The following is a 27,956-nucleotide window of genomic DNA, read 5'->3' as shown; positions in this document are numbered from 1 at the left end:
ATATAATGAACTTGACAAGTAAATTATTAACTAAAATAAAACCAGTCTCATTTACAATCCAGCAAACTATCAGTGTAAAACGGAAATCAGTTGCCTTAAAAATTATTCATTTTCTTATCTGAGTAGCAGAAGAACAAATTCTTAAAAGATTCTGGACAAAAAAGTGAAGTCTTTCAATACATTTTGAGTAAAGCCACAGTTGGTTTACCTTGATGGATACTGATCTGCAGAAGATAGTAATAGTAATCTTATGCAAACAAAAATCTCCCTTAATGAAATTTCATCGATATGTTCATTCCTGACAATTTGTAAATATTTGAATATGCAAATTACAGTGCAAAACTATGTTTAAAAAACACAAATGTATGTTAAGACTAAAACTGATAATATATATTTCTGATTTTGTCTAAAAAAAAGTTGCACATTAAAAAAAAAAACCAGAACAGATATATTGGTGCTTTTTCCCCACCATTTTCCTTCTTTTTCCAACATATACAAATGGGAGAAATGTTATTTGTTTCAAACCTTAAGTTTTGCTTCTGTCAAATCATGCACAATTGTTGCAACTTCCTGAGGCTGCACAATACCATGTCTTCACCAAAGATTTTATTAAACTTAAAAATGCAAACCAGAAAAGATTATGACATGGATGATCACCTATTGCTTTTTCATACAAGAACTTTGTTTTTTTGCCTATTAAACTTCCAAAATGGCCTACAGATCTCTTCCCACATTATATGCTCCTAGTTCTCCAGTGGCTCCTTTCTTGCATCCAAGGGCAAGAAGACCAAGCAGACAGTGCCTGGAAGAATCTTTTTTCGAAGATGACTATGTACAAAGGGAACATTGCCATAACTGAAATTCTTTTTTAAAAAATGGACTGTTTCCTGGTTTTTACACAGATCCAACATACTTCTAGATTGGAAAGGAATGCAGATACATTTACAACAATTAAATGTTTTAGCAGCTTTTCACTGGCTGGTTGACATGAGTGCCAAGAGATGAATTCTTTCCTACATGAAGTGCCGTAAAGAAGCCTTTGAACAGCTAGCCAACACTTTTAGGTGGAACACAATAATCCCCCATGGTGGTGCGTGCATGCATGAATTAAGGATATTTTTGACAATGGTCTCCTCTTTGCTCCTATAGCCTCAAAGGAGTTGTTACATACTGCTGCCTTTCCACCTCGGATTAGCTTCTGCTACTTCTTCTATTGCTTTTGGAGCCCAACCATCATCACCACCCAAGACTGGAGAGCTTGTGCCAGCCCTCATCCATGCTTCAGTAAAAGCCCTACACTGTTGGCATCACAGATAAAGGGGACAAACTGCATGCTAAGCAGTGAACTGAGCATCAGGTCAGCTCTCACAACGACAGAGGACTCTCTGGCTCCCCCATTTTCTCCTTCTCTGGGAGAATAAGCACAAATGGGAGGAGGAGACCTTTAGCATCGAAGGGAGCTTTGAGCAGTTCTGTGTCAAAGGTGCCTTTAAGTCCCCCGTCCGCTTCCACCTCGCCATTCTGAGCCAAGTTGAAGCTCAGCATCCCAGTCCGGTTGACACAATAGACGGTGCTGCCCAACGCGGCACAGCGAAAGGGCTGAACCGGGCTGCTGGTGGGGCGGAAGGATGAGCATTGACGCCAGTGCTTGGCCACCGTATTGTACTGGAAGACTTCCACTCCAGCCCCCTGCCCTTGCTCCCCGCGACTGCTGCTCACGTCAAAACGATAAATGAAGCTCTTGTAGGCCACCATGTCAGCCGAGCGGCGCCGGCTGCTGTTGTAAGGACACTCCTGCCACTCGTCCCGCTTGGGGTCGTACTTGAGGAGCCGGTAGAAAAGGGAGCCCCCAGAAACGTAGATCTCCCCGTTGCATGTGGTCGCCTCGTGAGCCACAGCAAAAGCCCCCTTGGGCAAAGGGGCCACAGGGGTCCACCGATCCGCCCGGGGGTCGTACTTCTCCACCGTAAAAAGGCATTCCCCACCCACCGCGTAGAGATACCCGTCCAGGGCCAGAAGCTTCAGCTGAGAGCGGGCCTGCCCCATGGGCTTCACCTGGCTCCAGGTATCAGTTAAGGGGTTGTAGCAAAACACCTTGTCCGACAGCTTGGGCCGCTGGTCGCCGGGGCCGCTGGCGATCCCGCCGGCTAAGAAAAGGTAGTTATACAGGACACACATGGCGCAGCCCTTGGCATTGGCCTCCTCGGGCAGGCGGGTGAGAACGCTCCACTCCTGGGCCGCCTCTTGGTAGCTGTAGAGCAGGGCGCCGCCGTCCTCTAGGGACACCACCGAGGACGGGCTCTGCGGGCGGCTGCTCTCGCGGCTCTGCGGGCGGCTGCTCGCGCTGAGCCTCTCGAAGGCGTCGCTCACTTCGGCCACCAGCAGGCAGGCCTTGCCGGCCTCCAGGCGGCGCCGCAGGATGAGGTCCCGCTCGGCTCCGCTGAGGCGCCCGTAGACGGCAGGCTCGCGGAGCACCTGCAGGTAGTGGTCGCTCATGAAGCGGAAGGCGGCTTCGCGCAGCTCGGCCAGTCGCTGCTTCTTGGCCAGGCAGAGCAGCTGGTAGCAGTTGTCGAGGCTGAGCTGGGCCCGCATGGCCTCGGCGGCGCAGTGCAGGGCGCAGGGCATCTGGAGCACGCGGGCGCCGCTCACCACCTCGGCCAGGTTGTCGTGCCGCACTTCGCCCATGCGCGCCGTGTAGACGTACTCCAGCAGCAGGCGCAGCGCCCCGTAGCTCACCCCCTTGACGCGCAGGATGTCCCGCGAGGAGCGCGCGCGGAAATAGTCGCTCTTGGCCGCCAGCACCGCCTTGTGCGCCCGGATCCGCCGCCCGGACACCTCGATCACTAAGTCCGGCTCCTCGGCCGGCGCCTGCGAAGGAAAAGGCTGGAGGGGCGGCTCGCCGACCGGATCGGGAGCGCCCAAGGAGACCGGCGAGGGTCTGCCGCGGCTGCCCTCCTCCTCCTCCTCCGATTCGGGCGTCGCGTTGTTAATGTCCCACTGGTGCTTCACCACGCGTCGGCTCCTGCTGCTGCAGCTGCCGGACGAGGAGGAAGAAGGGGAGGCGGCGTCGACCTCCGGATGCGGAGCCTTGTCATCGCCGCCGCCGTCGCCGGACGAGCTGAAGCAGAGCGCTGAGCTGAAGCTGCAGGGCGCCTGCAGGGGAAGCTGCGCGTTCGGCCCTTCCTCGGGGGCCACGCTCGGTTCCATCGCCAGGGATCGCTCGCCGCTGCCCTCCGCAGCCTCTCCCTGCTGCGGCTGCTCCGTCTCCCCGCAGCGTTTCTTCGCCTCGCCGACGGTCCCGTTCTCACCTGGGGATGGGACACAAGACAGGGCTGAGCGCTCTCTCGCCCCCCCCCCGCCGCCGCCGTCCCCCCCCCCGCCGCTCAGGAGAGCTCAGCTCGTGCCCCGTGGCTCTAGTTGCCTACCTGACAGACTGATCAGGAGGCGAAGGTAGCCCTGCCGCTCCCCGCTGAACTTTTGAATTTCCAAGGGCACCTAACTCTTCGGGCTGCCCGGTGCCGCTCTTTGACCAGGCGGGGCTTCCCTGGGTGGCAGCGTCGAGATTAAAGTCCAGGCAAGTCTCTCCGTGCCAAGAGAGGCGGGCCTGAATGGTGCTGGGCCTGCCTCTCTCCCAGCTCCCTCCCTTTCCCCTCCTGATTTTCTGATATTTTCCTTACTCTTTCATTTTATCCATCTGTTTGCTCAGGTATCCAACCAAAAGGGAAAAAAGCATCAGTTTCTGCTAAGCAAACGTATGGCCTTAATCCAACTCTTTGTCCATGATTACATCTCCATAGGAAGCACCACTTGTGTCAAGCCATGGTAAGTTTAACTCTGGCCTAGGGCAGGGGTCTCCAAACTTGTCAACTTTAAATAAGACTTGTGGGCTTCAATTCCCAGAAATCCTCAGCTGGCTTAAAAGTTGACAAGTTTGGAGACCCCCGCTATACAGAAATGATATAACTCTGACCTCTAGAGATCATGCAAATCTAGGCAATCTTCAAAGGGACATATAATTAGCTTTGTTGAATATTATATACTTATGAAGTTTTAAATATTTTACTCAAAAAGATTGTGTCATGCTTTTTTGTTTGATCAGTGATAAACCAGTTGAGGTTTGTTCTGACTATATTTTATCAGGCATTGGCTTTACTATATTGGAAACCTAGATAAAGGGTTAAAAGCTTGATAATCAGGAAAAAATAGGATTAGTTTGCCAATTATAAATATGCTTGGACCCTAGGCAGCTAAATTCATACACCTTGTCCTTTTTGGTACATACCTGTTGATCAAAATGTTTTTAAAAATATTAATATTAATTAAATATTAAAAAGAATGAGGGAGTTAGAGAAGGTTGAATTCTTGCATCTTACTCTATAATACTTAACATCTCAATGATCTAGAAATCATAAAATTTTTGGCTTTTGAAAACCAAAAGTTTAAAAATACATATGGAAAATTTAAGATCATATAACAACAGAAGTAAAGAATTTTAGTTACTTGGCATCGCATTTGCCATGCTGTAACCTGTAACAAAACAATACTTCTAAAACCAAAATCTATTATGACAGCCTTGCTTCAATATTTTTACTCAAAAGGGAAGATTTTTTCTGCAACAATGGATCACATTTACTGATGACAGCACAGCAAGCAGTAAATGTGCTGTTTACCAACAAACAGCACATTTGCTGGTAAATTTTTTAAGACCTCTTTTAAGTGTTCTAAGTTGTAGGACAAATTCTATTCTTCTCTTCAAAACTGGGAAATGTCTTTTGACAACAAAGGCTTGGCTAAGCTCTATTAAGTTTTGATGACAAATCTATATTTTAAAAACAAGGAAGGATTGCTTCAAGAAATGCCAAATGCACCCTTTGTAGATATGTGGTTTAAACAAGTTACTCAAAAAAATTGGTCAATTAGCATTGATCCTGATTATTTACTTTCCAGTGGTATTGTTTTGATATAATGAAGTCCAGAGCACTTCATTGTATCAAAACAAAGTTGCTGGGATAATTTAGTATAGGAATTAATGGCTAAAGCCTAAGTTTCATGCCTACACCTGTAATTTTTGGAATTAACTACACATATATTTTTCAACTCTGTAAATATCTAAGTAGCTTATAAGTAAGTAAATACAAAATAATCTTTTCAAATGCCACAATTTTGATGTGTTGCCATCAAATCTGCTATCTGGTAGATTTTTTAAAAATCCATCTCAAAAGATTTTTGTCCCAGTAAGAAAACTGATCTTGTATTATATTTTATATTTTATTATATTGTGATTTTTATAAAATCCTTCCGCAGGAAGTTATTTGGCCTACTTTAAAGTCCAGGAAGAGATACTTCTGAGTATGGAAAAATTTTATTTGCAGATGAAAATCCTAAAACTAGAGTGACAACAGCCATATTTTTAACTATGGCTATAAAAATAATGCTTTTAATAAGAAATCAATTAGGGTTTTAAGTGTATTATATAATATTTATTAAGCGTCTTATTTGTTAAACTGTTTTATCTAATATTAGGTTTAAATTATATTGGTCATTTGCTTTAAGGCCTTTTAGAGGTACATAAAATTGATTTTTTTTATTGATTGAAGAGGCAGTTTGGTCTAGTGGTGAAGGCACCAGGCTAGAAACCAGGAGATGGTAAGTTCAAATCCCATTTTAAGCATGAATGCCAGATGGGTGATCTTGGGCCAGTCACTCAGTCCAACACATCTCACAGGTTGTTATTGCAGGAGGAGGAGGAAGTATTAGATATGTTCATCACCTTGAGTTATTTATCAAAATAAGGGTGGGATAAAAATAAACATAAATAAATAAACATCCTGTTGTGTAGAGGTAACTTCAGTTCACTATTCGCTACTGAAATATTTACTGGGTTGGCCAGAGGTGACATGACCCAACCCAATGAAACTATAGAATTCATTTTCTACATAAATGGGATTCTACAATATTTGTGCTAGGTTGCAGTGTGGTGTTCCTAAGGCTGGAAAAATGCCCATGGGCAGACAGCCAAAATCTTCCACAACAGTGCACATGCCTGGGGAAAAAAGTGACTGATTTATTGAAGAAGATATGTTTTCTACATGCTGTTGAGCATCCCAAAGCTGCTGTTCTGGAGATTTTGTACAGCTCTAGTAATTTGTACAAAATCAGAATTACACAGATTCTATTTGATAGCTTGGTGAATGAAAAGGTGCTATGAGTGTGTGCTTCAATGCTGAACCAAATCAACAATAGATGGATGGCCTTTTTAGCATGGTACTGTAAATGTATTTCCCCACCATTCCATCCATGAACTGCTTAAAGTTAGGTAACAAGAATAATAATTTCAATTGCTTAACTAAACTGAAACAATCAGTGCAGTTCAAATGATTTAGAAAAAGGAGGTCCTAACGCCTTTTATAAATGTGGAGAGAATGGGAGCTAAGAGCAACTTTTAAAAGATTTCCAAGGATCAATCACAGTAATTTTTGAACATTAAACAGAGCAGCAAATCTATTACGAAATGTTTTCCAAAAAGCCAAATATCATCAAAGCATCAAATTTGGCATCTGATCATGTACAGATTTTCAACTCTATAGTAACTTTCTATGCAATATTATAATGCTAAACACCTATAAACCTGGTATTATCCTTTTCCTAATACATCTCTATTCAAACATGAATGGAAAGAAAAGTAGATTTATGGTAGCCAACAGCTGCAAGTGCTTTGCAAAGCTGATGTATAATTGAAGTATTCATTAAGTGAGACTGATCTAGGTGGGTTTTAACATGTTTATACTTTGTAACAATGCTATTAGAGAAGTCTAGTCTATGCATATAAATAACCTGTTACAGTACCAAACGATTTATCACTGTGATTAATTTTGCAATTTATTTACTTGTGAGTCAGGATTTTTCTATTATTAATGAAAATTGGATGTGTGAACAAGAAGACCTTGTGGCAACAGATGGGCTGCATCTCATAAAAGTCTGGGAAAAATAGCTTGGTGAGACATCTTGATAAAGTTATTTGCAGGTCTTTAAACTAAATCTGGAGGGAGAGGATGCTCATTACTTAAAATCACACCCCAAACCAGACATGGACATTTTATGGCCCATATGCCATATCCAGACCTTCAACTATCCCTGTTTGGTCTGCAGGTAATGGCAGGGCAGGGCAGAGGAGGTGGGGCAGCAGGGCAGTGGGATGGCAGTGATCCTGCACAAGAGTCTCAGTTTCTCATATGGCCTCTTGGTTAAATAAATTGTCCATCCTGCCCAAAACAAGATCCAAAACAGTAAACCTTATAACAAGGAAATGATAAGTGGAAAGAAAGGGGTACTCAAGAATACACCAAGAGATGCTGCACAGAAATTTAAGGAGGACATTATTAAAAGACTCAGAGGCTTATAGAATTCACAGAGTATGGGCAAAGAACAGGAAGAATTTAATCCTAGTATACGATGACAGTGTAGGTATAACTGCAACTTGGTGGGACAGGATCTATATATACATGGAGAATGGTATGCAGTAGAGTACCTGAGCTTCAGTCCCAATCCCAATAATTTTCAATATCTTCACAAATTATCTAGATGATAGAATAGAAGGGATATTGATAAAATCTACTGATGCCACAAAGCTGCGGAGAGGGATGCCAATACCCCAGAAGACAAGTCAACATTCAAAAGGATCTTGATAGACTTGAACTTTGGGTCCCATCCAGTGAAATGTTGACTGATGAGAAATGTTAGGGTGTGCATTTATACAAGAAAACCAATGCACACATACAAGATAGATGTTACCTGGCTTAGCAATAGTACTTGAGACAAAGATCTGGTTATCTTGGTAGACAATAAGTTAAGCATGAGTTAGCAAAGTAGCACAGGTGCCAGAAAAGCCAGTGCAGTTTTTTTTAACTGCATCTATAATATCAAGACAATAGAAAACAATATTTTGTGTTCCATTGATCACAGCACACCTGGAATACTGCATCCAATTCCAGCCTCCACAATACAGAAAAGAACTGAGGAACTGAAAAGAGTGCAGAAAACGAAGTGCTAAAGTGCTAGGAAGCTAAACCTAAAAAAACAAAAAACAAAAAGGTAGATTCAGGAAACTACAGACCTATTAGCCTAACATTAATACGTGGGAAGATTGTGGAAAATATAATCAAGCAACAAATCTGTGAACACGTAGAAAGGCAAACAAAGTCATAACCATGCCAGACCAATCTTATTGCATTCTTTGATAAATTGACAAAATTAATGGACCAGGGAAATTCTGTGGATATAATTTACTTGGTCTTCAGTAAGGCATTTGAAAAAGTAAACCAAAATCTACAACTTGATAAGATAGAAAAATGGGTTAGACAGCATCACCAGGTGGATTCGTAACTGGTGGTCATCCGCACTCAACATGTAGTCCTCAATGGAACTGTATCTACATGGAGGAAAGTATACAGTTGGTTAGTTTTTAAGTATGCAGTACTCTTCAACATCTTCATCTTCAATGATTTGGATGAGGGGATAGATGGGGAACCCATCAAATTTGCAGATGACACCACGTTGGCAGGAACAGCCAACACTCTGAAGATAGGCTCAAGATACAGAAGGATCTTGACAGACTTGAACATTGGGTCCTATCTAACAAAATGAAATTCAATGGTGAAAAAAAGTAAACTTCTATATTTAAGCAAGAAAAACCAAATGCACAGGTATAGTACAGGTGGTACCTGGATCAATAGTAGCAACTGTGAGAGGGATCTTGGGGTCCTAGTGGACAGTCACGAAAATATGAGCCAGCAGTGTGCTGCAGCTACCAATAAAGCCAACACAGTGCTGGACTGCACTAACAGAGGGATAGAATCAAGATCACATGAAGTATTAATACCACTTTACAATTCTTTTGAAAGGCCATTCTCTGAATACTGCATCCAGTTTTGGTTACTGTGATGTAAAAAAGATGTTGAGACTCTAGAAAAATGTGCAGAGAAGAGCAACAAAGATGATTAGGGGACTGAAAGCTAAAACATATAATGAACAATTATTTGAATTGGGTATGTCTAGTTTAATGAAAAGGGCTGGGGGTGACATGATAGCAGTGTTCCAATATCTCGGGTTGCCACAAAGATGAGGGAGTCAAGCTATTCTCCAAAGCACCTGAAGACAGGACAAGAAGCAACGGATGGAAAATAATCAAGGAAAGAAGCAACCTAGAACTAAGGAAAAATGTCTTGACAGTTAGAACAATTAATCAGTGGAACAACCTGCCTCCAAAAATTGTGAATGCTCCAACAATGGAAGTTTTTAAGAAGAGAATGGACAAGCATTTGTTTGAAATGGTATAGGGTTTCTTGAGCAGAGGGTTAGACTAGAAGACCTCCAAGGTCCCTTCCAACTCTGTTATTTTGTTCTGTTCTGTTCTGTTCTTGTGAAGAATGGTTGAAGGAACTTTGTATGTTTAGCCTAAAGAGGAGAAGGTTAAGGGGAGACATGATAGCTGTTTTCCTACTTATGGAAAGAGATTGCGGATTTATTCTCCAGAGAACATGAAGACAGGACAAGAACCAATGGGTTCTTTAAAATAAAAGATCTCAATTGCAAAAATCCAGTGATCTAATCAGTTCTTTACAGTGAAAGATCCAAACTTGAGGAAGAATTTCCCAAGTATGAGAGCTATTAACTTGTGGGAACAGCCTACACTGGAAGTTTTTAAGAAGAAACTGAACTATCATTTGTTCAAGATGATATGAGGACTGCTATACTGGGCAAGGAAGTGAGCAAGAAGACCTCCAAAGTCCCTTCCAACCCTATGATTTTAAAACCCTAATTAAATATTCCTCCTCAGGGAAGAGTTCTAAAGATAAAAGACCCGTATTTCAGCAAAGTAATAATAATAATTGTAAATATCATAGAAAAATAATTTAGCGACACTTGGTAATAGCATATTTACGTAAAGGGATTTACTTTGAGGTTAATCCCTCAAAAATCTATTCATACTTAATCCCCCTGCCTTTAACACAGTTTGCTCACTAATGTGCATACATTGCTGTCTTTGACCACTTAAATCTGTCAATCAATGGCAACTTAAGTGATAACTTATTTTATAGGTATTTTTGCTTATATTACCTGAATTTCTTGTGATGGATGGCATCCTTCAAATTCCTTCTTCGAAGTATTTGAGAATCTGATGTTTTTTTTTATTATGATAGTTATATTTGAGTGTCAGTGGTGTCAGATATAGGGCATTCCAAAATTGTTTCAGTGAAATAAATTAGCTGCAATACTATACATTTTTTTCAGAACATTTTGTTGTGACTGCAAGACTTCGTTCAGCTTCAACAAGGTCTTCCATTTCTTAGGAGGCCATTGGCTACCTTCACCACCTATACAATTAAAAAAGAAAGTTTCAATGATTGTTACTTTCAGAATGAAACAAGTACTGCCATACATGTTTTGCTGGAGTAATTCCCACAAAGGAAGGTTTTATTATAGTTGTACTCCTTTTAATAATTGGTTTTGAATCCCATAAACTAAACACATTACTTTTTTCTCTCTCCAGAATTCCTTTGACCTGATGCAAGTCCCCAAATGGCAGTTCATTATCCTGTTTTTTTTTACCGGAATGAGAGAGATTATAACGTTTCTGTCCACTAATTAGGAAAACCCATCTAGGTATAATACTATACAATTAATCTAGTGCAGGAAATTCAGGGTGGGAATTTATGTTTTTACTCACATCAAAAGATTTATCCAGCCCATTTAATGTAATGAAGATGAAAAACATGTTCATTATGCAGCGTATCTGAAATGAAAATCACTTCTTGGATCTCAGCATAAAACTACAAGACTCAACATACATAACTGTCAAGTTATCTGACTTGCTAAAAGTAATCTGACAAAAGCAGTTTGGGAAAGGGTTCACCCCAACATATATTGCTGTTGATCAATCACTAAGTCAAGTCCAGTTCTTCGCAACTACATGGACCATAGCACACCAGCCCCCCCCCTCCCCAAATTTGCCCAAATTCATGTTCATTATGTCAGTGACACTATCTAATAATCTCATCTTCTGTTGTCCCCTTCACTTTTTGCCTTCAGTTTTTTCCCAACATCAGGGAATGTTTCCAATGAATCCTCTCATCTCATTAAGTATCCAAAGTATTTTAACTTCGGCTTTGGTATCTTTCTTTCCCAAAAAACGTTGAGAAAAAGTAAGTAGTCAAGAAGCTTGCCCTAAATCAGGTTCAGCATTTAAGCAGTGTCCACATCAACACTCTCCTCCTACATATTGCAGTACAGAACTTATAATTTCCAGCTAATAGTTATTTACCCCAAAAAATGACCTAATCACATGATACAAGATATCTTGTCCCCAAAACAGCAATGAATTTGATATTAAGATATTATCTAAAATTACATTTTAAAAACTGATGCTAAATTGTCAGTGGTATTCCAAACACACAGCGTATCTTGGCATTAGATAGTTTACAGTTCTGAATATTTCAAAGTGTGATAGTTAACATTTGACTCTAATCACTTCCTTAAGTATTTGTACTTGTACACCAGTGTTTCCCAAACTTGACAATTTTAAGGCATGTGGACTTCAACTCCCAGAATTCCACAGCCAGCGTTGCTGGCTGTGGAATTCTGGGAGTTGAAGTCCTCATGCCTTAAAATTGTCAAGTTTGGGAAACACTGTTGTACACCAACTCAGTGCTGATTTTCTTATCAACCACATAGGTGGATTTCTCCAAGAGGCTCTACTTCAGTGGTTCTCAATCTTTCTAATGCCGCGACCCCATAATACAGTTCCCCATGTTGTGGTGACCCCCAACCACTTATACATCACCGGGTGCCAGGGGCATGGCAAAAGAAAAGGGGGAAAAAATGGCGGACAGCCTTGTTTGGTGACCCCCGTGAAATGGTCGTTCAACCCCAAATGGGGTCCCGACCCACAGGTTGAGAACCACTGCTCTACTTCAACCTAATCCTTCAGGTTTTCCAATGGTGAACCCGTTTTACTAGGGTATCCTAGTACCTTTATAGTTATAATCACCAATTTCATTTATATTTTAAATTTCCTGACAAAAGTTTCTTAGAAATGTTGCAAAATATGCAAGTCAGTTTTCCTTCATCAGCACAAATTTCACATTAAGCTAGTTTGGCAAATCAGCATTTTTTTTTCAAAGATTTCCTTAATTTGACATGGTAACCAGAAAGAAATTGTTTTCGTTCATAGAATAAGCAGTTCACATTGTGCAAGCTTTTTTTTTTTTAACTTTTAAAACTTTATTTGAAAATAGATTGCACATAACGGAAAATGTTGTGAATAGGAAGAGGAAGGTATGGTGGATATGTTTGCCACCTGGAGTTATTTGTAAAAATAATGCAGGCAGCATACAAACAAACAAAATTACTAAAGACAAAACAACATTGTCCCTACATTATCAATGTGACCTTATATACCAAATGAAATTTCTCTTGGCCTTCACAAGTGACTTTATTAGATTTCTCAAATGCATGCATACATACATAAATATATACATACCCTAGCATATTGAAAAATGAAGTGTTAGCCTCAGACATTATTTTTATTGACAACATGCCTCTGATTATCACACAAGTCCCAAAGGCTTTTTTTTTTCAGAAATAAACTTGTTTTAATACCCAGCTGCATGTGGAATTACCAGGGATGTTGAGGAGATACAGATTATTTCTTCATCTAATATATATATGTATATCAGCTTACTTAGTTTTAATTGGGCTTTAGCTTATCGGGATATCTATTTATCTATATCTATCTACTATACCTACCTACCTTTTTTTCTTTCAGATTGAAGGTGCTAGGGAAAAAAACACCACCTTTCAAATACTGCTGCTATGTTGCAATTTTATTTATAACCTATTCATTTATTAAATTTAGATGCCATTCATCTCACTATCAAGCGACTTTGGCCAACCTAGAATAATATAAAACTTAATATAAAACAATAGGAACATTAGAAGATGCTTAAAGGATATTAAAAAATGTTTGATCCAAGGATATTTGATGTATCTCAGATATAAATATTAGCCAAGCAGAAGGGGTTTTTTTTAAGTCTTGTATATATCACACTATTCTCCAAGTCAGAGTTAAAAACACAAGCCCACAAAATCTTGGATACCTTTTCTCAACTGAGGATCACATTTTAGTTATCCCAGCCAGTAGAATGTAGGCTAGAAGGTTGTCAAGGTTCTCCATTTCCCTTTTATTTTTTCCCCTGGAGAGATTTTTTTTTTTTAATTGTACAAGGGTGCAACTGGGATGAGTATTACTTCAGAGAAGCCATGCTCCTTGCCCATTTATAAATCTCATATGATGACTCTCTCTCTCTCTCTCTCTCTCTCTCTCTCTCTCTCTCTCTCTCTCTCTCTCTCTGTGTGTGTGTGAGAGAGAGGGGGGGGGGGAAGGGAGGGAGAGAGAGAGAAGCCCTTATTTTGTAGAGCCTGTCTAGGATGTCAAAGGGAACAGTTAACATTCCATAAAGTAGTTTACAAGACTCCAGGGATATCATGATTAACCCAAGAGGGTAATTAAACTGGATCTGTGTGGTGCTAAATCTAACCTCTGGGTTAATTCCCTTGGTCAGTTAATTCAATTTTGGAATTTATATGACTTACATATCCCATGGCCCAGTTAAGTAATACAAACAAGGCCATTATGTTAAAATTCATTTGAAGAGATCTCTGCAGCGCTGGGAGCACATTTTAGAATTAATCATGTTACAGTTCTGATACTAACCCAAATATAAATGCTTAAGTATCTACCTGAAATAAGGTACTTTAAAGTACTAGCACCCCTAAAGTACCCCTAAACTCTGCTGAAGATGTTGCCGAGCCTGGTAACAAAATATTTGGAAACCAACCCACAAGCTCGGAGAATGAACTTTTATCCTCATTCTACATCTGAGCTACAGATTTTTGACACTATTGTATTAGCATTTGACTACATAAGCCCAAAAATATTTTCACTGAATCAGGATAAAATGAAAAATAGTTTTCTTTTAAAACAAAATATAGTCCTCTATCAAATATAGTCCTCTAAAACTTTCTTCTTTGTGAAATGTAGTATTTGAATATAGAAGAGGGTTTAATTTAATCTGTAAAAAATTCATCTTTAGAGCAATTTTGCCTTAACAGAATTCAGCTTAGATTATATCATTACAGCTATTCTCAGAGTACCTATTAAAACTTTCTCATGATCCATTACTAGTCATAATATACTCCCAGAGTGCTTAAAATAAGTACAATTACTTTAGCTAGTAAGGATATATTTTCTCTGACAATCTCTATAACCACAGCAGCAGCAATAAAAAAAGCTTCCAACCACACATTTCACTGATTAGGACCACACAAGCATAAGTACAATAATTTCTTTTAAAATATATCAAGAATGAGTTTACAGTGTAACTATAACATTAGCAATGGCCTCAGGACCTTAAAATGTTAAAATGGTACGTACAGATTTGAGATTAAGGTTGATTTATCAAAAACTGTATTTAGGGTACATTGGCCTCTTCAAACAATGCATTTGTAAGGATAGAAACCAGTTTTATTTTTGCTGAAGATGTAAGAAATTTGAGACTCTCTGATCCACACAATATAGTCAGGTGACCATTAAGTATCTTTTTGGCATTGTAAATTAAAGTATAGTAGATTTATGGGAAAGTCTTTAAATATTAAAGGTGTTAATGTTCAATTAAATACCAAACCTTTGGAATTTGATTGTTTATCAGGCACTCTGATTGTATTGACCATGAGAATGGCAAAAAGAATTATACCAACAAATTGGAAACATGATATTATTCCAGATGCCAAGGAAAGGTTATTAGAAATATGTGATCTGTTGTAAATCAGGCAAAACTGGGTATCATGTTTGCTTCTAGATAATTTCTACAGTACCTTCTACATAGATTCTAATAAGCTTCATTCAAGTATATATTGGATATAATCAGCACTGGTTTTACTTTACTAGAAAATAGATCCAGGGATGAGTCAGGGCAACTGATTTCCCCCCTTCCCACTCTGTCTGCTACAGCTCTTAGCATAATCTTCCAAAACTATCAGGAATAATTCTTTGGAAAGGGAAAAAAGAAGCAGTGGACAGGAAGCATTAATAGAAATCACAAGCCACCATCAGCAACAAACTATAGTTAATTTGCATCGCTACTCCAGTAAAATTCCTTTTCTTTTATCTCTGTCATTCTGAAACATCTTGTTTCAACAACATGCCTAAATGCAAGGTGGTTTTGGTTAATATTCTGTCTAATATGCTAAACGCTAAAGACAAGGATATTGTATCACTCTAGGCCACATCTCTCTCAGCCCATGCCTTGGTGTAGTTTTTGCCTCTAACCTACTGAACAAAGGAGCAGACAGCAGCAGAGAAGACTGATAGGAATATCTGTATCCTTGACTGTATACTATATCTACAGTCAGCTACATTATTCTCCTGTTCCAAACTGTGTCCCAAACCCACATGGCTGGTTCATTTGTGACTGGTCAGTACCAATATGCAATCTGGTTTGCTAACAATAGATAACTAGCACTAGCCTAAAGCAGAACACATTTCAAAGGGTGAAATAAAGCAGAATAAATTTTGAAGTCTACCAATTGCCAAGTTAAGACTGGACTTGATGGGAAATTGTCCCATCTAACTCTACAATTCTGCCTGAGTTAACAGAATGATCAGGACTGGTAATGAGAAGTGAGGGATAAAGAGGTTTGGGATTTTATTTTTTTTACTGAGGCTCTTCAATAATTGCACATCTTCTTCAAACATAGAAGAGTTTAAGTAGATCTGGTCAGGCAGACAGAAAATCTATCCTTTGTATCAGGGGTGTCAAACTCGCAACGTCACATGATGTGTCGCAACGTATCATGACTTTTTTTCCATTGCCGGCAATGGGGTGGGCCCAGTTTCACCATGACGCATCTGCCCCGTGGACCGGCAGTTTGACACTCCTGCTTTATATGAAAAAAAAAATGATAACGAGTGAAAAAGTCATCAACTTCTGCAGTTCTTGAAAATGAACCAGGGATGGGGACAACCAGTTACTGATTGTTTTAGATCCAATGCGCATTCAGCTATACTGCCCAAGGTTAAAACTGATGGGTCCAGCTGACTTGCTTCTATTGTTTGGGCACACCAAGATGGGGAACAGCAATAATACACCTTCTACAACTATGCCCTTCTTATTCCTAACGAACATGATGCCAAAATAGGTCTCTTCTCCAACTAACTCATCACCACTCAGGTGATCATCTCTTATTGACCAGCCAATTGGTGAAACTTTTGTGAATGCAGTAAACCAGAGAGACCATACTAGTCTCCTGGTTATGTTGCAATATTACCAAACCAAACCAATGTGAGGAGGCAGATTTTTTACTGAGTTATACTAGAATGCACATAAGGAGATTTTTTATCAGGCATCCACTGTAAAATGAGAAGGGAGAAAGAATCAGGATTGAATGAGGATTCTAATTCTTCTTCCCCGTGGCAATTTTTTTTTTTAGTTTTTCAAAGAGAAAACATTAAAAAGTTGTGGATTTGTGGATTGTCTGGGACACTACACATCCTCTTCACGACCAGTTTTCTTTGTTACCTTCTGGGAGGAGGCTCCGTGATATCCGGAGCAGAACATCCAGATTCAGTCAGTTTTGTTCCATACAGTATTAACCTTGTGAACTCTAAAGCTTCCTCCTTCCATTATGTATTCAAGATGGACAGTGATTAATATTTATATGTTACTTATATGTAAGGGTGTAGGTCTATAAATATGTTGTATGTAGTATGTTTAAATGTGTGTTATGAATGTGTACACTTTGAGAGCAAGCAACTAAATTTCATTTTTAAGGTGTGCCATTGTGCCCACAGTAAAAAACGACAATAAAGGGTATCTTATCTTATCTCATCTCATCTCACCTTATCTTATCTTGCCTTGCCTTACCTCATCTTGCTTCAGCAATTCAGATTAAATGCCTATGCCTGCTCTTTGCTTCTAAGTAGAAATGCATAGAAGCATACATCTTAATAAACAATATCTTGGATCAGCATTGACTACAAAAAAGCATACACAAAACCACAAGATAAAGAACTTGACCATTGGCCAGAAATATGTCTATCAACAGAAGTAAGCAACAGCAGCATTCACCCATTTGACCTATACTGAAGAAGAGTCCAATGGCAGAATAACTCTGCAAGGTAAAAAAAAATCCACCAGTTCAGTTCCAGCTAGGAGCAAAGTATTCTATAATTTATTGGGGTGAATTCAAAAGGGAGTTCCTGATGGGACAACAGAAAGAAGAGCTTAAATATGATTGCAGAAATTTACTCATCTAACTTTGGTTGGAATTACTGTAGTTGGCTAATAACCCCGTCCTCCTCTTTTGCTCTCTGTTTATGTACACTAGCTTGCCAATCAGAATTTGTGGGGGTGTTGTTGTCCTTGAATGAGATGTTATTTACTGCTTGATTGTTTGTCTGGTGTTAATTCTGGTGTTAATCCCTGCTTATCTGATGGCTAGTGAGGAGGTGTTTTGGTCTTTTTGTTTCCTTTCTAGCTTTTTTATTGTCTCTTTGGAATAGTGTGCCTGTTGTTGGCTGAATTCTCTAGCATTTTTGGATTTAGCTTGGTCTAAGGCAGTGGTTCTCAAACTGTGGGTCGGGACCCCATTTGGGGTCGAAGGACCATTTCACGGGGGGTTGCCAAACAACGCAGTCCGCCGTTTTTTTCCCCTTTTCCTTAGCTGTGCTACTCCCTTTTATTATATTGGCTTTTGAAAGCCAGTAGAATAGACTCTCTTGAATAGAGTCTAATTCTATTGGCTTTCAAAAGCCAATAGGAATTGTCCAGGCTGTCTCTGCCCTGCTGAGCCCATCAAAAGTCCCATTCTGCAAACGGTGCTGCACCAGTTGAGTAGTCCTCAACTTACAACTGGTTGAGTAGTCCTCGACTTATGACCGGTTGGGGGTCGCGGCATTAAAAAGGTTGAGAACCACTGGTCTAAGGGGAGGGTGATCTACTCTAAGGTGATCAAAGATTCCCAGTTGAAACTACATGTCCATGTGTTGTGAGGTTAATGAATTTACACTGAAACTTCTGTTAGTTGGTGTTCATGAATAAGCTCTTCTGCCTGTCTATCCTACATAGTGACTGTTACAGTTCCTACACAATATATTATAGTCCTGTTTTGTTGTTATTATTGTTTGTTTTGGAGCTAATGGAACTTCTAGTGTATTTAAGTTTTTTTTTTGAGAGTTCTGGTTTTTTTTATTAATTAATCAAATTTATGTGGCTGCCCATCTCACAGAAAGTGACTCTTGGCAGTGTGCAACAATCCAGTAAAATAGAAAATCAATAAGACAATCTTTAATTAAAACTATTATATAATAACTATTGGAAAAAATTAAAAATTACAAAAGCAAAGTTAAGACAAAAAAAAGAAAATACAAGTAGTCCTTGATTTACGACCACAATTGAGCCCAAAATTTCTGTTGGTAAGTGAGACAGTTAAATTAATTTTGCTCCATTTTATGACCTTTCTTGCCACCGTTGTTAAGTGAATCACTGCAGTTGTTAAGTTAGCAACATGGTTGTTAAATTATTCTGGCTTTCTCATTGACTTTGCTTGTCAGAAGATCGCAAAAGGTGATCACTTGAGCCCAGGACACTGCAACCATCGTAAGAATGAGTCAATTGCCAAGTATCTGAATTTTGATCAGGTGACAATGGGATGTTGCAATGGTTATAATTGTGACAAATGGTCATAAGTCACTTTTTTCAGTGCCACTATAATTTTGAAGAGTCACTAAATGAACTGCTATAGTTCTAATACTGTAGATGCAGGGATGTTAGTAATAAAGCTACCTCGTAATTTCATCTGCAAATAAGATTGTAATAGTCTTTTTTTTTTTTCCTGAGAGGTTTCTGATGTATGGCAGTGTTATCCTTTTCATAGTTTGCATTAGTTGTGCTGTACTGCATCGAGTGGTTGGATAAATTTGCATAGGCATCTATTTTGTTGGAAGATGTTGTATAAGGCGATCTGCTTTTTCCCCCTGGTGTTCTGAGTGTCTACAGTGCATTTGTGCTCTTCTTACATAGCTCCTCTTGTGGGAGATTGGATTATTATTTTGATAATGGAGTTCCTGGTTAGCGTGAGTCATTTTTTGATAGACTTGTGTTTCTAATTTGCTGCTAATTTGCACAATGCAATTTTCAGCACTCTAGAAGTTCTGTCTACAAAGAGTCTTGTTTAGCTTTGCACTTTAACTGTGGGACCAGAAGAGAGCACAGGAGATTATGGGACCGGGCAGGGAGCCATCTGTTCCCTGCCCTGGGTCCTTCAGGATGAGATTGCTTATATTGTGCAGTCACTTGGCCTTTTCCAAGAGATCATGAGATCATTTTCCATTAGTAACCCTCCCATGTTTTCCAGTGGTTATCTCTTTCTATTCCATTAAAAAAAAAAACCTGGAATAGCTGCACGATGTATTTTGATTTCGTGTTGCTAGGATTGCTCCCTCTGGAGGTATTCCATGGTCAACATAATCAAAATCTCTGCATGGTCCTCGTGTGCTAATTTGGGGCAGGTGAGGACAGTGGATGGACCTCTGAGCTTTTTCAAAATGGTGGACTTGATGCACCCCCAATCCATCCCAATACTTTTGCATTCAAAGTAATTCCATGCTCAGAACAGGGCTGTTGACTTTAAGGAGTCCCCCCCTGATTAAGCAGGGCAATAACTGCAGCCTAAGCATTGAACACAAGAACTCATTCTTTTGTTCAGAGTGAAAAAAATGTGAATAGAACAATGGGAGTCTGAATTTGGCTTTAGTAATACCAGCTCATGTTAACACTATCATCTGCAATCTGACTCAGGCCTGCTCTTTACCACGCTTTAGTATGACACGGGTAGTCCTCAACTTACGGCCACAGTTAAGCCCAAAATTTCTATTTCTAAGCAAGACAGTTGTTAAGTGAGTTTTGCCCCATTTTATGACCTTTCTTGCCACAGCTGTTAAGTGGATCTCCAACTTACAGTTGTTAAGTTAATAACATGGTTGTTAAATGAACCTGGGTTCCCCACAAGTCGCAAAAGGTGATCACATGACCCTGGGACTCTGCAACCGTCATAAATATGAGTCAGTTGCCAAGCGTCTGAATTCTGATCACGTGACCATGGTGGTGCTACAAGGATCGTAAGTATGAAAAATGGTCACAAGTCACTTTTTTCAGTGACTTTGTAACTGCAAATAGTCATTAAATGAACTGTTGTAAGTCAAAAAATACCTGTATTCTTTGTTAACTTTAGCAGCCCACAATTATATGGTAATTTTCACTAGATCCTCGAGTTACAGCATGAAAAAGAACCACATCATGAAATATTGTAATTAGGTGTATGCAAATTACAGCATTTTGTTTCAAAACGCTTCAAGCACAACATTTTGTGTTGACTGTAGAGTGTAAAATGGATCATTTTGAGGATCCTGAAAGTGTGTGCTCAAATCAGCCTCTCAGAGGAGATATGAAAGTAGCATCACCAAGAGGTTGGGTCCAATGTCCTCTTCTAATTTTGACACTTTTTTTTCCATATGTAAAACCAGCATGGTAAGCCTAAAGTACCTATTTTGCTTCTTATTTTGCATATTTAAAAAAGCACAAACTAAATTTTTGAAGATGATACCTGTAAGAGCTCCAGGAGTAATAAAAAATGTTTTCTAGGAGATATGTTGGAGATATGTTCCTCTCCCACCCCACTCCAAAATACATGAGATTCTCAATTCTTTCTTGAAAATGAAAAATAATCTCCTGCATTTGATTACAACCTATTTCCATCTTGCAAGTTTCTTTTCCCCAGCTGTAATAGAAGGAAGCAGGGTTGCTAAATGAAATTCACTGGCCATCTTGATTAGAGTCATCTTGTAGTCATGCTAAGTTGGATCTAGACAACATTTCCTACATCAATATATCTCCTGACAGTTCAGCTTGCCTTGGGAAAGACAGAACACAGCTAGTTCAAATGAAAGATTAATGTGAAGCCAGAGACAATTGGAGGAAAAAAGTCAAAATACGAAGTATGTTTACTATCAGAAAGATTAGAGCTATTCCTGATCTTGGTGAAAAAAGGAAGCAAAGTAACCTTGAAAGGGTTAGAGAATTTTCTGGATTTCTCCTTCAGTTCTTTAAGGAGAAAATATCTATAATCTGCTATGTGAAACAGCAATAAACTCATAGTACTGTGCAGGGCTTTTTTTCTCACAGAACGCCCAGAACGGAGTTCCGGCACCTTTTTTGGGTAGAACCTTGTAGGGTAGGCAAGGTGGGTTGTATGACGTGTGTGAGTTCCGGCACCTTTTTTTTTTTTTTTTAAAGAAAAAAAGCACTGGCACTGTGCAGGCTTTCTCAAGAAAAATAATCCCAAAGTGAAATTCTAAAGGAGAATTCTGCAGGGATCAGTTAGAGATGGGACCAGCAGTTCCCTAAAACAAGCATGTTTTGGAACTGTCCATTGGTTCAGAGATAACTTAATGCCTTTACATTGCAGCAAATGTATACTAGCGAACATCAGTTTTACCAGCCTTTGTGAGTCTGGTGTCCTGGGTCCAGATGTGCTGCAATGATAAATTCCAGAATTCCTTTTTAAAATTCTAGGATATGCGATCCTCAAAAATTTAACCAGTTGTTGGTAAAGACTAAATTCAGCATCTTCAGCCAGCCATTTGCAGAAATTTATATACAGGTACTCACTGGAAGCTTAGAATCTTATTCTTGGGGGGGGGGAGAGAAGGAGAATCTCCTATATCAGTATGATTATATAATTATAAATTCTTCAGCTTGGCCAGATGGTAACCTATTTTTGTCAAACACCAATTCATCTATCTTTTTTTTTTTTTAGAAAGAGACTGAGATGCTAGGATTGACAGGTTATCCTAAAATTTAGAAATTAGGCATGTTTTCTGTTATTAATGAACCATTAAGATTTCATCTGTGTTTAAGGATTGTAATTGCTCTATGAGATGCAATAATAGGTCTTAATGCAATAATAGGTCTTAATTAGAAGGGCAGGTACATCTATATCCTTCCAAGCCTATCTTTAGTTCCCTTAAATTCAATAGTACCCTTTATTTTGATGTGCAAAAATAACAGAATTCAAACTGGAGACATGGAGATTCTAAAGCAGCTGTTTTCATCCAGTAATGTTCTGCATTTCTTAAGAATTGCTAAGCATCATGATTCAAGCAGTGGTGGTTGTCTAAGGCTTAGTGGTTTGGGGGAGAAAGGAGTAAAGGATCAAACCAATTGTTATTAAAAACATTAAGACAAATCTGTATGACAGTATATGCCTTTTCCACAAGGGAAGAGGCAAGTTGGCAGAACAGGCATCAGTCTAACAGAGACCACAATGCAAAATCTAAAGGGAAATCAAAATGCAAGCAACCCAATGAAAATGACAGGAAAGTTCTCTGCCTATTTGAAGGGTTTGGCTAGAAAGAGCCAGAGCAGCTGAGAGGAGGATGAATGCCCAGTGTGGGGGAGAGCATGCTCAGTGCAGCTATGGTCCTACTGTACAAATGGATTAATAGAAGTGGGTGGGGAAGCCAAAATCAGGGGGATCTGGCTCCACAATCTCGATTAGGAAGAGATTTCCCTCTGTTGTCCTGGCTGGCTCGCTCTCACCCCCCCCCCACCCCCTCGGCTTCCAGGCTGCAATTCCAAACGGTGCATTTTACCAGGGATGAAGCGAGGGAATCATCCCTCTGGAGGATCCAGTTCGTGCCAAGCGGCAACCTCTCATCTCCCCCCTTCGTACTCCCAGTTAAGCAAGACCCTTCCGGCTAAAGGCCAGAATCAATCCGAATTAAATGGGAACTGGGGAGGAGAGAACTGAACGAGCAAGTTCGCTCCCGCGCCGGGCAAAGCTGCAGAGCCTCCCGCTTGCTTTGCTTCAGGATCATCGCGGGGCCCTCCGGGAAGCTGCGTAAAAACGCAGCCTATTCCAAAGCCCGGCACGCCAGGCACGGAACCGCAGCATATCGCTCGGTCCTTAAATCGCTTCCCTGCCCGCCCGGTCGCCGCGGGAGAAGTTGCGGGGAGCGCCTCCGCTCGCCTTGAGGGAGGTTCCCGAGCCGGTGGCCTCACCTTGGGCCGGCCTGGCAGGCGGTCGCCCAGTCCACTCTCCCGTCCGGCTGCAACCCGCGCAGTCAACGGCAAGCTGAGGCGCCGCCGCCCCCTCCGCCGGAGCGCAAAACCGCGCCGTTTCCGCCTTCAAGCCAGTCTGGGGAGCGATGCGCCTGACCGCCCATGGCGACGCAGTGCCGCCGAGTCGCAGGCCGCTGAGGCAAACCTCCCCGGTTTAGCGTTCAGCCGGCCGGTCTGCGTTCTCCCAAACACGTTTCGGGAAGGAGAGCGTTGCCGCCTTTGGCTCGCCGCTCGCTCGGATCCCTCGGAGAAATCCGCGGACTGGTGGCTGCGCGCGCTCGTGCCTGTGTGAATGATGCAGGAGCGGGTGCCGGAGCGCGCGCTCCACGGAAAGGCGGCGAGCCGCGCGTGCGGATGGAGGCTCGATGGAGGCTGGCGGGGTGTATGGAGCTCGGCTTCTGCCAGCCGCCCTCAGAGAAGGCAGTCCTTTGTTTGGAAATGGTTGCTTCTTCCCGGCTGCCACCGGCGCCCGAGCATCGCCCTGCGCGGCCTTGAGCGGCAGGAGGCTGAGCTTTTGTTTATCCACGGGCTCGATCGCGCCTGGCGCCGCCCTGGCAAGCCCCGCTTGCGCGACGCGATCCTAAACCTGTAGATTCACTGGCTTCTACCAAGAGACTACAAATAGAATTAGTATTGAGGTTACCTAGCTGGGTAATGAAACGTCTGCAAGAAAACAACCAGGCTCAGAGAGCATCAAGGACCCCTCATTTCAACCCTGAGCTGCAAATATTCTCCTTTGTCAGAATTGCCGTTTTTGTTAATAGTCTAATTATCCTTGAAAAAGCCATCTCTTGATGTGCAGCGCCCCGTTTGGCTGTCTTCAGAGGGAAAGTGGCTTTTCTCAGTAAGTGAAAAAAGCAAATAATGAACACCTAAAATAATGAACACCTGTGGCTACTCCTGTGCAAAAATAAGCTATGTATCTATCAGGATGCTAATTGCACTTGCTTCACTCCCTAGCACTCTACATTTAGCTTTCCACAAGAGTAAGTGGGTTGGGACTGGGGTAATAATTAATGCAGCTTATTAGCATAAAGCCCCATCTCTTCTCCTACGTCCTGGTGTTGCAAGCTCTACCAGACCTTTCTCAACATGTACCTAATCATACTTCAAAGATTGTCAATATGGGTAGGATTGAGCTTCTTTCAGGCCTATCCCTGAGGTGTATGTAACCTTCATCTTATCCCCAGCTATATGAGAGACACCCCTCTGCCCATGTTGAAAGTAGACCAAAACTTTGCAAGGACAATCTTAACCTGTTACATTTCATTCCCTTCACCAAAACCTGTTGTGTGGCATCACCCATGACTTTGCTGTAAAATCAGGGACCAGAAGGGGAGGGGATCAGAAGTTCAGGCAGCTGAAGGGTGTCTCCCTTCTCCATGTCTTTTCAGCCTCAGCCACTGATTCCTTAAAGGATGGACTATCTGGCTTCTGAGTGGACATTCTCCATTCAGATTTTTTTAAAAAAAATTCTGCAATACAAAAAGGTTCATTATAAATAGCTTTCAAGTTATCTTATACATATGCTGGAAACAAGATGAAGGCATGTAAGTGACACATGCCCTTTCCTAAATATTATCAAGGCATATTTTTGTCATGATTGTGTAAAAATGGAGGGCAGTGGCATCATCAGCTGAATCAAGCAAATGATCACGCATTCAACAATGAAGATAGGAATTTATATTAGTTAATGTATGCACAAATTGCTGGAAGAGTAAACAGTCACCTGAAGAAAGGAGAAACTTTGAGAAAAATGACTGAATTTGAAATGCTTATTCAGATTGAAGATCAGGTATTGGGATGCATTAAAGATTGATACTGAAATATGGCACAGAGGCAGAACAAATTAAATATTGCATGATCAAATGGATGTAAAACCTCGAAATAAATGAGAAGAAGAATGGGAAGAGGTATGGGGGGAAAAATCAATGAAACGTATTCCAGGTATAATTTGGGGAAATTAGTAGAGTGTTTTACAGATGGAGTATAAGGGCAAGATAGATAATAAAATAATAAATGTTGCAAATGCTGTAAGAAAAAAAGAAATATTTTCTCACATGCAAATGCTCAAAATTTGGTATAAATTTGGAAAAGTAAAATTTACCAACAATATAAAAATGGGAGAACCAACACTGGAGAATATGCAGTAATAGTAAAACTGATAATACAGTATAAACTTGTGGCAGAAATTTAAGTTAATTTAAATAGGGATCTCCTTATATATATGAAACATTACACAGCAAGGCAGATTTAGATATTTGGAATATGCTTTTTGGGAGAAGAGTTGAAGCTAATTAAAAACAACAGACAAAACCTTAAGCAGATATAAGCAATAATCCCCAGTGTTCAAAATACAGCACAAATATTTAAGTAGTGGTTAGCGGTTGGGGAAAAGGGGAAGCGAAGGGAAGAAGGTGTTACTGAATGTTCCTCTTCACAGCTTGCTTGTTTTATTCTCGCTTTTTGCATGTTTATTTCTGTGTAATTTTTGGTTAGATTTATGCATTAAAAAAACATTTTACTATGAAGAGGGTGATTTCTGCAACATTGAAATGGGCTGTAGTACTCCTCCTTCTCAACTCATCCCACCCTGGATATAGGTATATTGGACAAATATCATCCTCTCTCCAGCCCTTCTTTTGAAATTGTGTTAGGAAGGCAGTAACAAGAGTATTTCAGAGGAACTGAATTATGTGAGAAACCTGTCAGGACTGAGATTTAAGAAATGTACACTTCTGATCCTATTAGAATTTCCAGCTATTATTCTAGCTAACATCAACCATGGTATCTTCTAAAGTGCCATTCAGAGTTGGGAGCACTGTGCTTTAGTATTTCCATGCCTTACTTACTAGAGAGAGATCAGTTAGGGCTCTTGAGTATTTGGAGTGTCCTAAGGCTCAGCTGTTCCCCACTACTTTTTAACATCTTTATGAAGTCACTGGTTAAGGTATGGTCTCATCAGTATGCTGATGATTATCCACTAAATCCTCCAGGGTCTGGATTCTGTTAAGGCAGAAATGTCAAACTCGCGATGTCACGTGATGTCACGCAACATATCGGAAGAGTTTTGCTATTGCCGGCAATGGGGTGGGCGCGGCTTCCGGATGACGCGTCCTGCATGCGGGCCGACAGTTTGACACCCCTGTGTTAAGGTGTGGACAGGAAGAAATAGCCTGAAATTAAACTCAAGCAAAATATAATTATTTGTCCATCAAGGTTCTCTGTCAGCTTCACATTCTCCTTCTTGACAATGACACTGCCCTTGAGAGAACAAGTCTATAACTTGGAGGTCCTTTTGACTCATGAATGATGTTCTGTCAGAAACTCTAAATGTTCTACCAATTGTGACCTTATCAGGAGTTTTGTCACAGTGACTTATGTTCTCATTGCCATCTGGCCAGACTACTGTAATATGCTGTATACAGTATGTAGCTCCAATTAAAGACCACTCAAAAACTTTAGTCGGTACAAAATGCAGCAGCCTATGAATTAGCTGAAGTGATATACCATGATCCCGTTATACTTATTCTGCAGTTAGAATTGATGGGTCTTATTAATAGCCTGGGAGAATTTGCTTGTAACTTTTTGTTATTAAGACCTCAGAGAGTAGAAGTTTAAGTTGAGAATTAAAGCTAGAGATGTTCCAGAGAACTTTTAACTAGTTGGATAACGCCATTATTTTAAAGAATTGTGAATTGCTACATTTCAGTTGATATGTTGTTGAAATGTTAACTTTATATGTGTTTATGATTCTTTTAGTGATATACCACCAAAGTCTCAGGAAATCAATGGTCTAACAATCAAATAGGTAAATAAATAACGATGTGTAAAGGAATCAGGCAAAGATCGATCTGTCAGGTGCAAAAGATCATGAACACACATGTTCCAATTAAACTGATTTGTAACTACTCATGCCTATAGACAGGAATCAACTCAACTAATGCTTACTACTAGATAAGGGTCAATGGAATTCAAAAGGGGTTGGACTTAGACTGTGGGATTTAGACTCTCTAGGCTGATTCCTCTTTTAACTCCACCCTCAGGTTCTACAACACCTTCTCCTACACTATCTATCATCAAGGCTGTTTATGTTTCTAGTCTCTCTTTCAAAGAAAGGATTTTCTATCCATCATTCATAAAATAAAATACAATAGGCTGAGTTCACACTACCTGCTAGTCAGGTACTTTGTGGCTTAATGCTGTAGTAAACCAACCTAGGATTGGGGATGAATTGATTCTCAGTCCATGGATCAAATTGATGAAACTCCTGTAAAACCATACTGGAATATTAACATCACTAATGAGTCTGTGCAAAGTGCCTGAATTGTAGATTTATCCCACTTCCCTCTTATATATTTTTGAAAGAAGAAATAAAACAGAATTCCCTTTCCATTTAGTGGATTGTTTGGTTGTGTTTACATTCAGCCAAGGGTTATGGTTTAAAATAAATATGAGTCCATTTCCGAACAAATTACATCAAATTTTGTTGAAAAAACAAAGGTTTATTTTAAACCACAAGCCATGGTTTGTATATAAATTAGGAATCTGCTGTACTGAAGCTAAATTCTAGATGCTCAGCCTTGGTACTTGGCAAAGTTAACTCTTTACTTATTTATACACATGACATTGTATGTGAACCAATGGATAGCAATCCACGTTTTCCAGGTCATTATAAGAATTTACACTAACGGGCATCACAGTATTTTTAAAAACTTATTT

General features: G+C 40.3%; 1 protein-coding gene and 1 long non-coding RNA gene across 3 annotated transcripts in view; one reads left to right on the top strand and one right to left on the bottom strand.

Moving 5' to 3' along the window:
• Positions 1-589: 589 nt before the first annotated feature.
• Positions 590-27,918, bottom strand: KBTBD11 (kelch repeat and BTB domain containing 11). 2 transcript variants are annotated; one of them, XM_039322606.1, is made up of 3 exons: positions 23,175-27,918; positions 10,117-10,373; positions 590-3,308 (listed from the first exon to the last, which is right to left on the bottom strand). In XM_039322606.1, the coding sequence occupies exons 2-3, from the start codon at positions 10,139-10,141 to the stop codon at positions 1,366-1,368; spliced, it is 1,968 nt and encodes a 655-aa protein (XP_039178540.1). In that variant the 5' UTR covers positions 10,142-10,373; positions 23,175-27,918; the 3' UTR covers positions 590-1,365. The 2 variants fall into 2 exon arrangements, with proteins under 2 accessions (XP_039178540.1, XP_039178541.1); XM_039322607.1 differs by lacking the exons at positions 10,117-10,373; positions 23,175-27,918 and adding an exon at positions 3,426-3,538.
• The window catches only part of LOC120298644, a 35,436-nt gene continuing 10,920 nt past the window's right edge, over positions 3,441-27,956 (top strand). The window contains exon 1 of the long non-coding RNA XR_005554161.1: positions 3,441-3,822. This is a non-coding gene — a long non-coding RNA (uncharacterized LOC120298644). The remainder of the gene's footprint in view (positions 3,823-27,956) is intronic.

The sequence above is a fragment of the Crotalus tigris genome, unplaced genomic scaffold (assembly GCF_016545835.1).
Source record: "Crotalus tigris isolate CLP2741 ecotype Arizona unplaced genomic scaffold, ASM1654583v1 scf7180000024117.2648584, whole genome shotgun sequence".
NCBI classification, from domain to species: Eukaryota; Metazoa; Chordata; class Lepidosauria; order Squamata; family Viperidae; genus Crotalus; species Crotalus tigris.
The sequence above is the reverse complement of the archived record's forward strand: the minus strand, read 5'-3'. Positions and strand labels throughout refer to the sequence as shown.